The sequence below is a fragment of the Drosophila willistoni genome, chromosome 3R (genome assembly GCF_018902025.1).
Source record: "Drosophila willistoni isolate 14030-0811.24 chromosome 3R, UCI_dwil_1.1, whole genome shotgun sequence".
In the NCBI taxonomy this organism is placed as follows: Eukaryota; Metazoa; Arthropoda; class Insecta; order Diptera; family Drosophilidae; genus Drosophila; species Drosophila willistoni.
Genome location: NC_061086.1, coordinates 15,002,139 through 15,017,512, shown reverse-complemented (window position 1 = coordinate 15,017,512; position 15,374 = coordinate 15,002,139). Strand labels below are relative to the sequence as shown.

The following is a 15,374-nucleotide window of genomic DNA, read 5'->3' as shown; positions in this document are numbered from 1 at the left end:
CACATAGTTAAGGCTTGCAAAATTTAAAATGCAAAAGAAGTCATGCTCTTGGTGGAAAAAAAAATGAAAGAAAACGAAAACGAAAATATGCAAACTTATTTTCAAGTTGGGTTCATGGCAGGTGGGCAGAAAAAAACTTGCGGCATTAAGTGCACTTTACCAAAAACCAAAAAAAAAAAAAAAAAGAGTGCTGAAGAGACAGAGTGAAGTGGGTGATACGAGGGGTGGGAGAGCTGCCAACTGCTGCCAGCTCATTAAAAGTAAAAATGATATGCATTAAGTTGGCGGTAACGGTAACGGGCTGCTTTGCAGTCATTATGCCAAACTGACGATGCCAAACCCTCCACTAATGGTCAGTGTTAATTGCGTGGAAAGCATTTCAAAATGCGGAATGCAAACGAAGACCAGCCATCAACGATCTTGTTTGCCACCCAACCTTGTTCATTATAAGTGCCATCCTGTTGCCTATTGTTATTGAAGCAAAGTGACATTTGCCTGATAAATTGTCATAATTGCCGGCAATACAAAGCTGCAGGCGAGAGATGTGAGACCTAAGCCTTTGTGTACTCTGCGCGTATGTGAACGCGTGTGTGTGTGTGTGTGTGTGTGTATCGATACATATTTCATTGCCCTGACATATGCATTAACATGTCTAATCGGCACGCATGGGTCACAGTTGCAACCAGAGAGCAAGAATGGGTGAATGTGTGGGTGTGAGGGTTGTGGGTGGGGGGTGGTTGGGTAAACGTATCCATTATTCATTCGACGACCCCAGCATAATTTATTGCTCTTGGCACCACTCACATGTCAGGCATTCCAAAAAGCTCTGCCCCATTTGACAATTTGCTGCCAGGGACATGCCACTGCATTCCTAGCCCGCCCCCGCCCTGTCCCTGACCCTCGACCCCCCACACTAGACCACATCAAAAAACCAGGACGCCCGCATATACTTACTTACTAGCTCTGCCATGCTGTGTAGGTGAGCGGGCTTCAAATTTATTTTGTTTGACTAACTGGCAAAAAAAAAGTAGAAAAAAACTATCCCAGCACTTGTCTAACTCAGTTTGATGTCCTGGAGACTATGCTGTCAAATCGATGTCAACATGGACAACATGGCGTATGCGTTATATGCATGAACAGGAAATTTTGCATACTTACACAAGTGAGTTTCGGCAATAGGAAAGGTTTAAAGCCATTTGAAACATTTCAAAGGTTAGTGGATATATTTAAACATTGGCAACGCTTGAAATCAATTTCTCAAAAATCTTAATACCCTCGAGATAGTTATCTGCTCTCAAATATTCATCGTGATCGTGCAACAAAATGGGCGTGTTTATAATTGGCGAAAATCCAATTGCAGGTATTCCCAACTCTCGAATAAATCGGCTGTCAGTGGCTCCGGGACACACAAGGGGCATCACTTTTAAGTCTCTGCAATAAAAGATTGAAGTAACTTGGAAATAATGTTTATATATCATTAACTTCACTTACAATTTATCCAGTACAGCTTTATAGGCCACCCAAAATGGATTCGATTCATCTAACTTGGTGGGTTTTATATGTGGATTCTTTTGTGTGAAGATCAATTCAATGTCACCGCCCGCTTCAGTGCACCATCGACGAAGTTTCTCTTCAAAAGCTTCTACATTCACTGTGGTAGCCAGACGTATATCGAAATTGGCTTCAAAAACTGGTGGAATCACATTACTCTGGACACCGCCACTCAAGCCAGTTAGATTGACAGTGGTCACATCGCCAATGCTATAAGTTTTCGTCTCATTCAAGCGATTCAATTGAGTGGCCCGAAATTCCATCATTTTATTAATTACATAATGTAATTTCACACCAGCCGTATTGTTGAGCAAAAGCGAACCGTGTCCAGCAGTGCCATTAGATCTAAATGTGAGATCTGAAATTGAACCAGATACTCGTAAATTGATCCATTTATGAATGGTTAGCACACTCACGCCAAAGGGTTCGCTCGCCATAGAATAGACTGATTGTATCATTCGTACTGCCCACACCTTCGTCCATGCTAAAGCCCACATTCATTTTTTGAAAGTACTCGCACTTTACAAAGGCTTTCATGCCATCCACACCGCCAATTTCCTCATCGGGAACATAGGATAGGTAGACAGTTCGCTTTGGTCGATAGCCATTTGCCTTAAGAGCACGAATAGCCGCCAAATACTGAGTGCCCACGCATTTCATGTCCTGTGATCCTCGGGCAAAGATTCTACCCTCACTATCCAAATGGGCACCAAATGGATCTTGTGTCCATTTCTCTCGAAACACGGGCACTACATCCATATGCGAGTTTAGAAGTATAGAAGGCAGCTCAGGTTGGCTGCCCAGCCATTTCATGATTACCACCGGCTTTGTTTGCTTTGCAGGATATACAACATCTACGGCCAGATTTATGCTAGCAGCCTGACGCTTAAGAAAAGCCACACATTCGGCTATAGAAAGTTGAAGTTTGCTAGCTGAATATACATATATCAGTTTGCTTTCATTGAAATCACTCACTATAATTCACATTAGGAAGCACTGATGGTATCCTTAGGTATTCACGAAAGATTTGAATTTCCTTATTTGCTTCAAAACTGGCTAAAGTCGATGGCAACATTTTAATTTAAAAGAAAATCTTAGAAAATCAGATGAAGATTCAATCTTATATTTGGTCTAGCCACTTCTGCTGGTGATTCAAGTGGGGAATGCAATTTATATAGGCAATGTTATCTTTAATTTCTTTACACTTCTTATCTACATATACATACATACATACATACATACGTATAGTATATAAGATATTAAGATTAAGATAAAATTCATTGTATTTATCTGCATTGTCTATACATCAGCCAAAGCTGGGATAGCTTTCTTGTAGATCTCAATGCCTTCTAGATATTTATCTGCGCCCAGAAACTCATCATGATCGTGTATACGTAAAGTTGTATTGTTAATGGGAGAGAAACCGATGGCAGCTATACCTTTTTCACGTAAGAAACGACTATCAGTGGCTCCAGGACAGACACTGGGATGGATTTTCAGTTTGCTGTAAGCAAATTAATAGCTTGGCTTATTATTGATAAACGTCTTGGGTCTTTGAGTACTCACAGTTCATCGAATGCCTTCTTAAGTGCCACCCAATACAAATTTGACTCGTCTAATTTAGTGGGTCCAACGAATGGCTCTTTATGCAGAAATTCTATTTCAATATCACCCCCAGCTTCCTCACACCAAGTCCGTATTTGCTGCTCAAAAGCATTCACATCGACAGTAATGGAGACCCGCACATCGAAGACAACCTCAAAGCTGGGTGGCACCACATTACTTTGCACTCCACCCTTCACTTGGGTCAGATTCACAGTGGTTACATCGCCTTTATTTAGTCTAGGATTTTCCTCTAGTCGTTTAACTTCTCCGTCCCGAAATTCGGTCAGTTTGTTCACAACATAACTGAGCTTTTCGCCTGCCGTGTTGGCCAATAGTAGCAAACCATGGCCAGATTTGCCATTAAATTTAAACTTAATAGCTGATGAAATAAACAAGATAGGAAATTTGAATATGTATATAATCGTATTTCTTACAATTCTTAATGATGTCATTGCTCATTTTTCACTTACCCCATCTCAATCTCTCGGCATAGAATAAATTATAACGCTCTACCGGGCTGGTGCCTCCCTCGTCCAAGCTGAAGCCCACATTCATTGCATTGAAATAATCGCTTTTTGCGAACTCCTTCATACCTAAAACGCCGCCAATCTCTTCATCTGGCACAAAGGTTATGTAGACATTTCGTTTCGGTTGATAGCCACCATTTTTTAGAGCGCGAATTGCTCCCAAATATTGTGTACCCACACATTTCATGTCCTGGGAACCTCTTCCGTAAATCCTTCCCTCTGCATCCATGTCGGCACTGAATGGTTCGTGTGTCCATTTCTCTGGAAACACAGGTACCACATCCATATGCGAGTTCAAAAGAATTGAGGTCAATTCTGGTTGCCTGCCCAACAATTTAAGGACTACCACGGGTTTGGTCTGTCCTCCGGGATAGACGACATCCACCGGCAATTCCAAACTGGCAGCTTGACGTTTCAGAAACTCCACACAAGATGCTTAAATAATAGAATATTAAATGTTATCCATTCCTTTTATTGAACTCTTACTATAATCCACATTTGGCTGCACTGTTGGTATACGCAAATATTCTCGGAATATTTGAATTTCCTCATTATTTTCCCATAGACTGGTGGCCATTGTCATAGATTCACTCTAAACCTTCGCACTGATTAACGATTACTGTGCTCTGTGTTAGTTGCTGTACTTGGCAAGTCTTTAAATATCTTTCTTTTAATTCAAGTCTTATCAGACTTGTCTACTTTTTGGTTCTGTGGTTTTTGTGGTCTTCACTATTTTCATGTGTTATCTGTTGTGGTTTTATATACTTTTTTTTATTCTCGGATAAAACTTTTGTGTATCTTTACTAGTACTAGAACGAGTGCTTCATATGTTTGTACAAAAACAAAACTATGTCTTTGGGTTAAGAACTAATTTGTAAGTACAATTACACAGCTTCTTCGATTGGATAATTTTGTGGCCAAAAAAAATAAATCTTAAATTTATGATACAAAATTGTATGAATTTACTTTAAAATATTTTTCTTTTATTTAATATTCTTCATCTGTTGGCCATTTAGGCATCAGCAACAGCTGGAATGAGTTTTTTATAGATCTCAATGCCATTCAGATAAGTCTGGGCCCCCAGATACTCATCGTGATCATGCAGTAGAATGGGAGTATTATTGATGGGTGAAAAGCCCAATGCGGGAATACCGCCCTGGCGAATGTGGTAGCTATCGGTGGTAGCAGGAAAAACACGTACCCGCGTTTTCAGCCCACTGTAAGAGAAAAAGCCGTTTAAATTTAGGTTCAATCGTAGTAGCTAGTACCTACTTGGAATCCAAAGCCTGCTTAAAGGCCATCCAGAATGGATTTGAGGCATCTATTTTAGTTGGATGTACAGGAGAACATTTCATCTCAAAATCTAGCTCTATACCGCCTCCAGCTTCCTCACACCAATCACGAATTTGCTTCTCAAAGGCAGCCACATCCACGGTTACGGCAATACGAATGTCGAAGACTGCCACCAAAACTGGAGGAACCACATTACTCTGGACGCCTCCTTTTATTTGAGTGAGATTAACAGTGGTCACATCGCCAATATCAATTGTGGAATCATCGGCCAAACGCTGAACCTGAGATTTACGGAACTCCATGAACTTATTGACGACATAGCTGAGCTTCTCGCCGGCGGTATTTGCGAGTAAGAGAGAGCCATGACCAGCTGTACCACTGAATTTTAAGTGTAAATCTATAAAAAGAGGAAACTTAAAGAAAGAAACCCATATTACGCTTAAAGGTAACTTACGCCACAAGGTGCGTTCAGCGTAGTACACAGCAAATGACTCATCCTCGCTGGCCATGCCTTCGTCTAAACTGAAACCCACATTCATTTCCTTGAAGACACCCTGAACCAGTTTCCTCATGGTAAAATATTTACCGGTCTCCTCATCGGGAACATAGGTGAGATAAACAGTCCGCTTCGGTTGGTAGCCACTAGCTTTAAGAGCACGAATGGCTCCTAAATATTGTGTGCCAACGCATTTCATGTCTTGAGCTCCACGTCCATAGATCCTACCCTCTTCATCAAGATCGGCATTAAATGGATCATGGGACCATTTATCCCTGAAGACGGGCACCACATCGGTGTGTGAATTGAGTAGAATTGAGGGTAGTTCAGGTTGACTTCCCAGCCATTTCATAATGACTACAGGATCCGTGTTATTAACGGGATAAATCACTTCTACGGGCAGTTCAAGGCTCGCAGCTTGACGCTTTAAAAATTCTACACATGGGGCTGTAAATAGCAGACATATGATAAGCAAATATTTACTCAAACTAAGTCTTTATCACAGGCCACAAAGATTGGAGCTTACTGTAATCTAGATTTGGAGGCACAGTGGGTATTCGTAAATATTGGCGGAAGATTTCAATTTCTTCATTGTTTTCCCACTGAGTTCTGTCCATTGTCGTACAATTACTTCGAGCTCACACTCTGTTCAAAAAGCAATGAGTAATAAATCATATTCTGCAATTTCAAGCCCTTAAATATTCGTTTCTTCGAGCATTGTGGTTTTTGTTCCAGTCAATTGTTATCTATTGTGGTTTTTGTGTGTCTTAACATTCAATGGTTGATAATGAAGCGCAGCAGTCTGAATATAAAACGCTTTATATCAAATATCTAACAAGTCAAATATTTAATTTTGAGATTAACATATCGCTTACTTTGTGGACAATTCAAAACTTCAAATCATTGAAATATAACTTTCTTTGGTTATGTTATTAAAATGCCTTTTATTAAAATGTTGAAAGTATTGCTAGATAACAGTTTTTCATTGAGACACAGCACATTTGGTAAAAAAAAATATCAAATATTAAATGCACATCTTTTTCTGGAATTGATCGTTGCTTAGGCATCAGCAACAGCTGGAATGAGTTTCTTGTAGACCTCAATGCCATGGATATAAGTGTCGGCACGAAGATATTCATCGTGATCGTGTAGCAGTATCTGTGTTTTGTTTATGGGAGAGAAACCCAAGGCAGGAATACCTGCATGGCGAACATAACGACTGTCAGTGGCACCGGGAAAGACGCGAACTCGAGTTTTCAAGCCCCTGCAGTGAGAGAGAAAGAAATCAGAATAAAACCAAAAAATTGCATTTAATAAAACGTACAGTGAATCCAACGTTTGCTTGAAGGCCAGCCAGAATGGATTTGTAGCATCGATCTTGGTGGGTTTCACGACTGGGTTTTTCATCTCAAATTCTAGCTCAATGCCGCCTCCAGCTTCCTCACACCAATCACGAATTTGTTTCTCAAAGGCAGCCACATCCACGGTTACGGCAATACGAATGTCAAAGACTGCCACCAAAAGTGGAGGAACCACATTACTTTGGACGCCTCCTTTTAGTTGAGTGAGATTCACAGTGGTCACATCGCCAATATCAATTGTTGAATCATCGGCCAAACGCTGAACCTGAGATTTACGGAACTCCATGAACTTATTGACAACATAATTGAGCTTTTCGCCGGCAGTATTTGGCAGTAAAAGGGAGCCATGACCAGCTGTACCACTAAATTTTAAATGCAAATCTATAAAAAACAGGAAACTTTAAGAAAGAAAAACATATTATGACCAGAGGTAACTTACGCCACAAAGTGCGTTCAGCATAATATACAGCATAAGTCTCATCTTCGCTAGAAATTCCTTCATCAAAGCTGAAACCCACATTCATTTTCTTAAAGTAGTCGCCTTTGATGAGTTCCCTCATGCCCAAATGACCACCAACTTCTTCATCGGGGACATAGGTGAGATAAATAGTCCTCTTCGGTTGATAGCCACTTGCTTTAAGAGCACGTATAGCTCCCAAATACTGGGTGCCAACACATTTCATATCCTGTGAGCCACGTGCATAGATCTTACCCTCGTCATCAATATCGGCACTGAATGGATCGTGTGTCCATTTGTCGGCAAAGACGGGCACCACATCGGTGTGAGAATTGAGTATAATTGATGGCAACTCCGGCTGACTGCCCAGCCATTTCATTATCACCACAGGGTTCTTCTCATTGACGGGATAGACGACATCCACGGGCAGTTCTAGGCTGGCAGCCTGTCGTTTCAAAAATTCCACACATGCGGCTGTAAATATCAGACGTACAATACATATACATATACACATGTGGTCATATAAAGTTTATAACAAGACCATAAAGATTGGAATATAATCTTACTGTAATCTACATTTGGATGCACTGTTGGTATGCGTAGATATTCGCGGAAGATTTTGATTTCTTCATTGTTTTCCCACTGCGAGGCGCTCATTTTGACAAATCTCCTACTGCAAAATCCAATTCACATTAACGATCAATATTAATATCAAAAATTTACATATATTTAAATTTGAGTATATATGGTTAAATGAAACAGCTGATCGGAATATCCACGCACCTTCTCAACACTGCGAACGATTAACGATGACTGATGCCGCGAACGAGAACCGCGAGTTTAAATATAAACTTGATAAACGAAAGTGAGCAAAAACTAAACTGAACTCATTCTGGAATTGTGTTTTCAGTTGAGGTTTCTAGCTGGTTATCTTGTTTGTGGTTTTTAATGACACCCTTTACTATCAGAAGAGTTTCTGTTAACATTTAAGTTGCTTATCTAAACAGACCTATATAAAATCTGGTTAGCCGTATTAAAGCTATATTGCTCTGCATATTTTGTAGTTTTTATTAAGCAAAATATTTTCTAACTAATTGATTTCTAAACAAAACTTTAATTTGATGGCTAGTTTTCCATCAACTCTGATATATATAAAGGGATAATTAAACCCTTGAACACTTAAAAAACGGAATTGAAATTTTTATATTCATTTTTTATGTAAAAGTTTGTAAAAATCTGACGTTTTGAATAATAGCTTTATATATGAAAATTATAAAATGAGCCTATAATTCTTTTTAGTTCGTAAGTCGTAATTTTCGATAAATCTGAACAGAGTGCCAGGATTCTAATATTCAACTACCATTAGAATTCTGGTTTAATCATAAAAACTAAAGTTTCAAAACATTTTGTAATTTTGTGAAACATTACAAATCTGATTTGTGTAACTAGATGTACCGTGTGTTTGTGTCTTCTGCTTGATTTGCTTACAAACATACACAACATCTCTCCCCCAATATATATGGTATACCTACTACATTCGGTGTTATGTGACGTGTAAACAAGTTTGCCTAGTTGTAGTTGGTGTTGCTGTTGCAGGCACTTCAAATTTTGCATATTAATTACTACTCGTATCTCGTGCCAGTTGTCCCCATTGCACATAGTTGATGAAAGTTGCCTACGGATTTCCATTTCATGCGTGTTGCATAAAAACAAAATGAGATTAGTTTGAAACTGAATCATTGAGGATCGAAATTCTATATACATGGGAGTTTTTTTTTTTCTTTTCTTTTTTGGCTAGGGGACACTATTTTGTGTACAGAGAAAGTCATTAAAAGTTCATTAACAATGTTGCTGAGATTTGAATGACAACAAACAGCAACGGCAACTGTGTCAGGCAACATATGTATAATTTATATATAGATGAACATACCATATACATACGATAAACGACAAACAAACACATATATATAAGGATATATGCATGTGTAGGTAAACTAGATATTCGCCCACATATGTTAGATTGTACATACATATGTGTACCTGAAAACATTTACTTGCTCCACTGCATGTGGGTGTGGTTGGTGCTTTTGTTTATCCTGACATGTTGTTGGCACTGCGCAAATAAACTAAATGAAAATTTTGTATATTGTAACAATTATCAAAGCAACGTAGCTATGTACATATATACGCATATTTACATATATATATATATATTTCATTTTGTACATACATACGTATGTATAGATATGTACAAAAGGAACTCCCTGTGTCTCATTTTATCTTAATGGTGCTGAACAGCTTAGCTGAGCATTTCTCTGAATTAATGACATACCTTTTATTATCCCATTCTCCTCCTTTTTGCACTACCACAAAAATGAACGCAAAAGTCCTTCTCAAACTAAAATGTGAATACAGAAAATCTTCGCACAAGAGCAAACAAAGAGCTCAAGGACAATTCGTTAGAACATGCTTCTGCATCATTCAAAGAGCTTCAAATTGCTGTATTTTTACTGTCTTTCTGTTGGTATGGTAAAAGTATTAAGTGCGTATGGTCCACTTTCTGTGTATGTGCTTACGAATAGAAATGTTAAGCACTTGGGCAAACTGCACTCAGCCAACATCGATAGATGTATAAATGCAAATGGGTAGAAAAGGAGGCAGAGATAAAAAAAAAAACGTCAAAGTGCTGCTGCGGTATCAGTGCGTATACGCAATGTCAACTTTGATGAGAAAGTTTCAAAATACTCAAGTGGCTTCGGAACTAATAAACTTTATTTAAATTGGAAAAATTTCATTACAGTTTCACAGACATGCAACTTTCTAATACATTTAATCCAAGTCAAACGGATTATTTTCGTTGCCAAAAATAATTAAATGTCTCAATTTTCAGCAATTTGATTATTATATGTATAAGTTTTCATTGAAATTCCATTAGCAATTGTTAACTGCTTGCTAATGGAATTGTTGTTTAATAATTAATGAGTATAATTATATTTATTTGCATTATTCTGGTTGAGTGGCAAAAACCATAAAAGCCCCACCTGTTTACACAATAAACTCTGAAAAAGAAGTAATCGCATATATGTAGGTATATTCGTACTTGTATATAATTTCCATAATTCAATTCTTTTGTCAGGCTTCTGTTTGCCTTTGGCTATTAAACGCATTCTCAATGATCAATTATTCAGTTCTCAATGGCTTGATGCAATAAACCGAATCAAATATTTATTTGTGTGCGTGTGCGTGTGCATTTGCCTTTGTGTGCGTAGTGTGTGTTACAAAATTTCATTTTGTCGGACTCGATTCGATTTGATTTGAAAATAAAACTAGCACAGGTGGAGGTGGCGATTCTAGTGAAGATGGTGGTGGGGGTTTTTGAGGGGGGGACATGTCATAGCAAATATTTGCAGTCTGCATCTGCATAAATTAAATGACATTTCAAATTTGGTTATTGGTTTTATTTGCTATGCCAAATAGAAGCCAAACAATCGAAATGTGATGGATGTGCATTCCAAAATCTGATTGGACCATAAACTTTGGCCAAAATCCATTTAAACTCATCAAGAATGCACAAAACTATTGCCTACTTAGATGCGCAACCTAGTCTATGAATGCGAAACCAAAGCTAAGCACATCAGAGCAGCAAATAGAGATTAAAAGAAAAACGGGGAAAATACCACAAGGCGAACAGAGAGAGCAACAAGACAAATAAACAAACAAACAAACGAACAAACCAAAAAGAATAACAGCTCGAGGCGCCACAAAAGCAAATAAAAGACAAGAGTTATGATAAATGCAGATGGAGCATAGCATAGCTAACGGCATTGGCATTATTGCCTGTCATTTCTCATCAGCGCGAAACATCGACAGCATGACAGCGAAAGGGATGAGCATATGGCCAAAGGAACGAAGGGGCGGACGGACAGAGCGAACGACTTCCACTTCCGGGTGCTGCTGCCATGCTTTTTCCTAAAGGCGCGACTGACTCATCGGCGTGGTGCGTCTGAATAGCTTCTAATGAAAGAACGAGAGTGAGGGAAGAGAGGGAGAGAGAGACAGAAAAAAAACATGATTTTTGCTTTGCTTTTATTTTCTATTAAGAGCAGGCAACCTCATCCATTCTCCTCTACTTTCCCCCTTCTTTGGCCGGGTGAGCGATGAGTTGCAATTTGCAAAGTTTTGTTTGCTCTACCAAATGGTTGCCCTGCTTTCTCCTTACCTCTAGCTGTGTCCCTTTCTACTTTTCTTGCTATGTATATCTCGGAAAAACTTCATTTTCCGCTACTTCATCTCGAGTTTTGTGTGCTTGTGTGTATTTGTGTGTTTGGCGTGACAATTTTTTGTCTCCTTTATTCTCTTAAATTTTGTCTCATTTTCCGTTTGATGTTGAGTCAGTTGAGTTTTGTTGCAGTAGCATCTGGTGCCAGAACTTAAGTGTTTTTAATTGTTCAATCCCAATTGGAGCCCAAAAGTCAACTCAAATCAATGTGCCACGTGTTGTGGTAGTCAAGCCAAGAAACCAAGAAGAAAGTGCAGGCAATTCCCGTGTCATTTATAGCTCAGCTCTCCGGTCAAAGTTGTCGGCCAGTTTGTCGGTCTCGCCTTGCTGCTAATGACTGGCCCTAAGTGCCTCGATTTGTGCTAGGATAGTTCATTTGACCAGCACTGCAATTAACTAATTGATTGAACTATTCAATCGGCCAAAATGCACGCCACTGCCAGGGATTTTGCAGAGTCGTGTGGTGCGCCAAAGGACGTGGATGTGGACATGGACGTGGGTGTGGCTGATGATTATTGAAGGAAGCAAGCATTTAACGCTTCATTCTGACTGCTGTGTGCTGTCTTTGTTTGTGGCCCTGGCGTGGCCAGTGACCATTGTGCATAGCATGCGGATGTGTTCTGGATGAGTTGAAAGCTTTTAAATGCACCGTCATTAGCCATTGGGGTGTGGTCATCAGGACATTGGTACGGGGCAGACAAAAGCTTAACTCTTGTTTAATATTAACTTGAATATGTTTACTCAAATTATAATCTAACTAATCTAATTGTGATAAATAAGTTTTACGTCCAATCTTAATTGAAGCTCACTTTCAAGTTGAGGTTTTGCCTTGTTAAACTAATAAATAATAATATTTATCTTAAAACACACAGACCACAAAAAAAAACTTCAGTATTTTTGTTGTTGTGAATTTAGGTCAAAAGTTTTTACCATTTTGCACTCTTTCATAGTGAAAGCAATTACCATAGATACCTATTTGTAAGATAAAAAGATTATATTTTTATGTAAATTATAATACAATTTAACTTTTTCCATATTCTACGGAATTGTTTGTTTCCATTTTGATTTCAACAAATCTTTGGTGAATTCCCAAGCCAATATCTTTTCTACGTTAACTTCAGTGGCGGATCTACAAAAATTTAAATAGAAACTGAATTTCCTGCTTAAAAAAATTTAATTATAAAATTGAATCGTGATTATTTGAGCCATTTCGTTTGCAACTTTATACTTAACTGAGTATTTAGAAATAAAGAAGAAAATTTAATTGACTGGAAAACTAAACTGTCAAATACTATGAATACCTTTAATATATGAATTAGCTTCTAAACTAGTCGAGGTAACTGAATTTAACCCTCTAATGCTCGTGAGTTTTTTTATCGATTGTCATAAAATTATGTAACAAACAATAAACACAAACTATTTTGAAAAATTTTAATTTCATTAAATTTGGGAATAAACTAATGAAACTTTTTAACATAAATTAACTTCGAAATGGTTTAAAAAATGGTCAGTGTCAATGATTTTATAAAGTATCGATATGTGCCTTGAGACACTCTTGGGCGTTAGAGGGCTAAGATGAATTAACTCCAATGTAGTGGCTTAAAATTACTACCAATGATATAACTTTAGAAAAAAGTTTTATTAACTTGAATAAAAGTATTTTAACTAAGTGAAGTTAGCTGGACAGATTTAAGTTCGTTGGTCTTTTTCTATGCAAAACTCGTTTCTTATACTTTGAGCTTTATATCTAAATAAAATTTTAAAGTTAGTTTCATAAAACGATAGGCAGAAAGTTTGATAACGTATCTAGTGAACTTTAATAAGAAATTGTTTCTCATGTTTCTCCAAAAGTCTCAAAGATGTTGAACGAGAAGCCCCATATTTCAGCATCTTTTTCTTCACCATTTAACACTCTGTCGATGAGAAGACTCGAAAAATTGTCTCACATGGAGATTTGTGCCAAAATTTACCTTCAAAATCCGCTACTGTGCGGGCTTCTGCAATGTTTATGTGGCACAGATTTGTAATAAAGTTGTCCTAATCTCTGCTCCGCCCACAGTCAGCTTCGAAATATATATATATATACTATACGTATACATAAAAAATGCCGCAATCAGTTGGTAACTCTACATACTCCCAACTCGACTAAGTATTCCTTGGGGCTGCTGCCACCAACAAAATGCGGCGGGCGTGTTTTTTTTTTGGTTTTACAGTGCAGTGCCTTCTGGTTATATTTTTGCCCCATTTATAGTTATATAGTAAATACAAATTGCATCATTGTAGAACTCATGTGGCCATACACCGACTCGTATGTTTTTCCACATAGGTAAGCACATTTTAGTGGCCTTTGTTCGTAGTAGTGATGTTGCTGCTGCTTCTGCTGCTGCTGGTGTTGCCTCCATGCAATTTGTTGCAATTTGCTTGGTTTTGTAGTCGCAAATGTTTTATGACTGCAATGCGGTTGCCGCAACAGTTCGCATTTCTCTCCGGCTCTCGGCTTTTAGATGAAGCATGCCGCAAAATGCATTTATGATGCATAAACATAACGCCCCACGTGACACGCCCGATTGTGCCTGCGAATGGAGGCACGTTTCATGCAGCCATGTTGCATGTTTATTGTCCAATGCATGGCCACGGCATGATGTTTTCATTTTTTTAATGTACGAGGCATACGATTTTTTTATAGCTTATAACGTAAATATTCGTTCTGCACTTTGCGGCGACCTTCCATCCAATCCTTCTCGCATTTTAATTTCCAGTTGCGTCCACCTGTCAGTTTTGGCATTTGAGTTGAGGTAATTTAATTAACTATTAAATTGACATTATTGTGTAATTTATGCATGTGACAGTGACACTGACAAGGCATTTAATGAGAGTCATAACGGACTGTGGACTCTGGACAGATGACAGGCAAACAGACTCACTCTCAGCTCAGCTTTCCAGGTCCCTATGGGACAGCACACTATCTCCTTGGGAATGAGCAATTAACTTTGCCATCAACAGAGGATTCTCCACTCAGGTGGAGAGACATTTTGTGACACATTTGGCATTTATTCTCCAACTCAGAAGAAGAATGCAATTTCCTGAGGCAAATGTCCTTTCAGCCACTTGAAAACTTTTGGCCCAAGTCAGACTTAAGTTATATTGATGGATTTGCACCCGGCCCGAGTTGAGCGCAGGAGCTTCCTGTTAGGAAATGTGCCAGGCCACGCTGAGCTTGGGCTCGGCCCGGACATCCCGCTTAGAGCTGTCCGACAATGTCGTGGACTGTAATAGAAATTGATTTAGCATTTTCTGTGCACGAAAATGTGCAATTTATGTGCCCCGGCTGAGGCTCAACCCGTCTGTCTGTCTACCCGTCTGTCTGCCTGTCGGATCGTCTATCTCGCTTGCCACCCTAGTGCCGGGACTCAGTATGGTGCAGAATGATAACCACAGTGCATTGGGGACAATGGGTAAAGAATAAAGGGATATACATACATAAATTCCATCCATCCCATCTGCCTCTGCCTGGGCTGCTAATGCATTTTTCACGACTAGTGCATAATTTAGAGACCACAGCTAGTCATTCAGTCAGTTAGACATTCAGTACGTCAGTCAGTTGGTTCCCCTTACATACATTGCCTCACTTTCACAAATCGATCTCGCTCTAATTGCCACAATCTAATGCTTTGGCTTTGGCAACAGCCGCAATATTTTCACATTGTGGCCATTATAATGCTGACCTGGCCACATCCATCCTTGGTACATATATAGACAACATTGTTTTTGTTGGTTTTATTTTATTTTTTTCGGGTCTGTTTAT

The 15,374-nt window shown here is 38.8% G+C and overlaps 5 protein-coding genes across 7 annotated transcripts in view; 1 reads left to right on the top strand and 4 right to left on the bottom strand.

Moving 5' to 3' along the window:
* The window catches only part of LOC6650623 (proteoglycan Cow), a 41,659-nt gene that overhangs the window by 10,802 nt on the left and 15,483 nt on the right, over positions 1-15,374 (top strand). The gene's annotated exons all lie outside the window — the stretch shown is intronic.
* LOC6650514 (aminoacylase-1) lies at positions 1,205-2,680 on the bottom strand. Its single transcript, XM_002073978.4, has 4 exons — positions 2,527-2,680; positions 1,968-2,459; positions 1,492-1,909; positions 1,205-1,431 (listed from the first exon to the last, which is right to left on the bottom strand). Exons 1-4 carry the CDS (start codon positions 2,624-2,626, stop codon positions 1,227-1,229), a joined length of 1,215 nt encoding a protein of 404 aa, XP_002074014.2. The 5' UTR covers positions 2,627-2,680; the 3' UTR covers positions 1,205-1,226.
* On the bottom strand, positions 2,725-4,289 carry LOC6650513 (aminoacylase-1). Its single transcript, XM_002073977.3, has 4 exons — positions 4,170-4,289; positions 3,627-4,118; positions 3,118-3,535; positions 2,725-3,055 (listed from the first exon to the last, which is right to left on the bottom strand). Exons 1-4 carry the CDS (start codon positions 4,264-4,266, stop codon positions 2,851-2,853), a joined length of 1,212 nt encoding a protein of 403 aa, XP_002074013.2. The 5' UTR covers positions 4,267-4,289; the 3' UTR covers positions 2,725-2,850.
* Positions 4,433-6,353, bottom strand: LOC6650512 (aminoacylase-1). The gene is made up of 4 exons (XM_002073976.3): positions 5,999-6,353; positions 5,431-5,919; positions 4,956-5,373; positions 4,433-4,900 (listed from the first exon to the last, which is right to left on the bottom strand). The coding sequence occupies exons 1-4, from the start codon at positions 6,087-6,089 to the stop codon at positions 4,696-4,698; spliced, it is 1,203 nt and encodes a 400-aa protein (XP_002074012.1). The 5' UTR covers positions 6,090-6,353; the 3' UTR covers positions 4,433-4,695.
* Positions 6,397-8,151, bottom strand: LOC6650624 (aminoacylase-1). Of its 2 annotated transcripts, XM_002073975.4 has the most exons (5): positions 8,074-8,151; positions 7,857-7,963; positions 7,273-7,764; positions 6,797-7,214; positions 6,397-6,736 (listed from the first exon to the last, which is right to left on the bottom strand). In XM_002073975.4, exons 2-5 carry the CDS (start codon positions 7,945-7,947, stop codon positions 6,532-6,534), a joined length of 1,206 nt encoding a protein of 401 aa, XP_002074011.1. In that variant the 5' UTR covers positions 7,948-7,963; positions 8,074-8,151; the 3' UTR covers positions 6,397-6,531. The 2 variants fall into 2 exon arrangements, with proteins under 2 accessions (XP_002074011.1, XP_046868219.1); XM_047012263.1 differs by lacking the exon at positions 8,074-8,151 and having other exon boundaries at positions 7,857-8,034.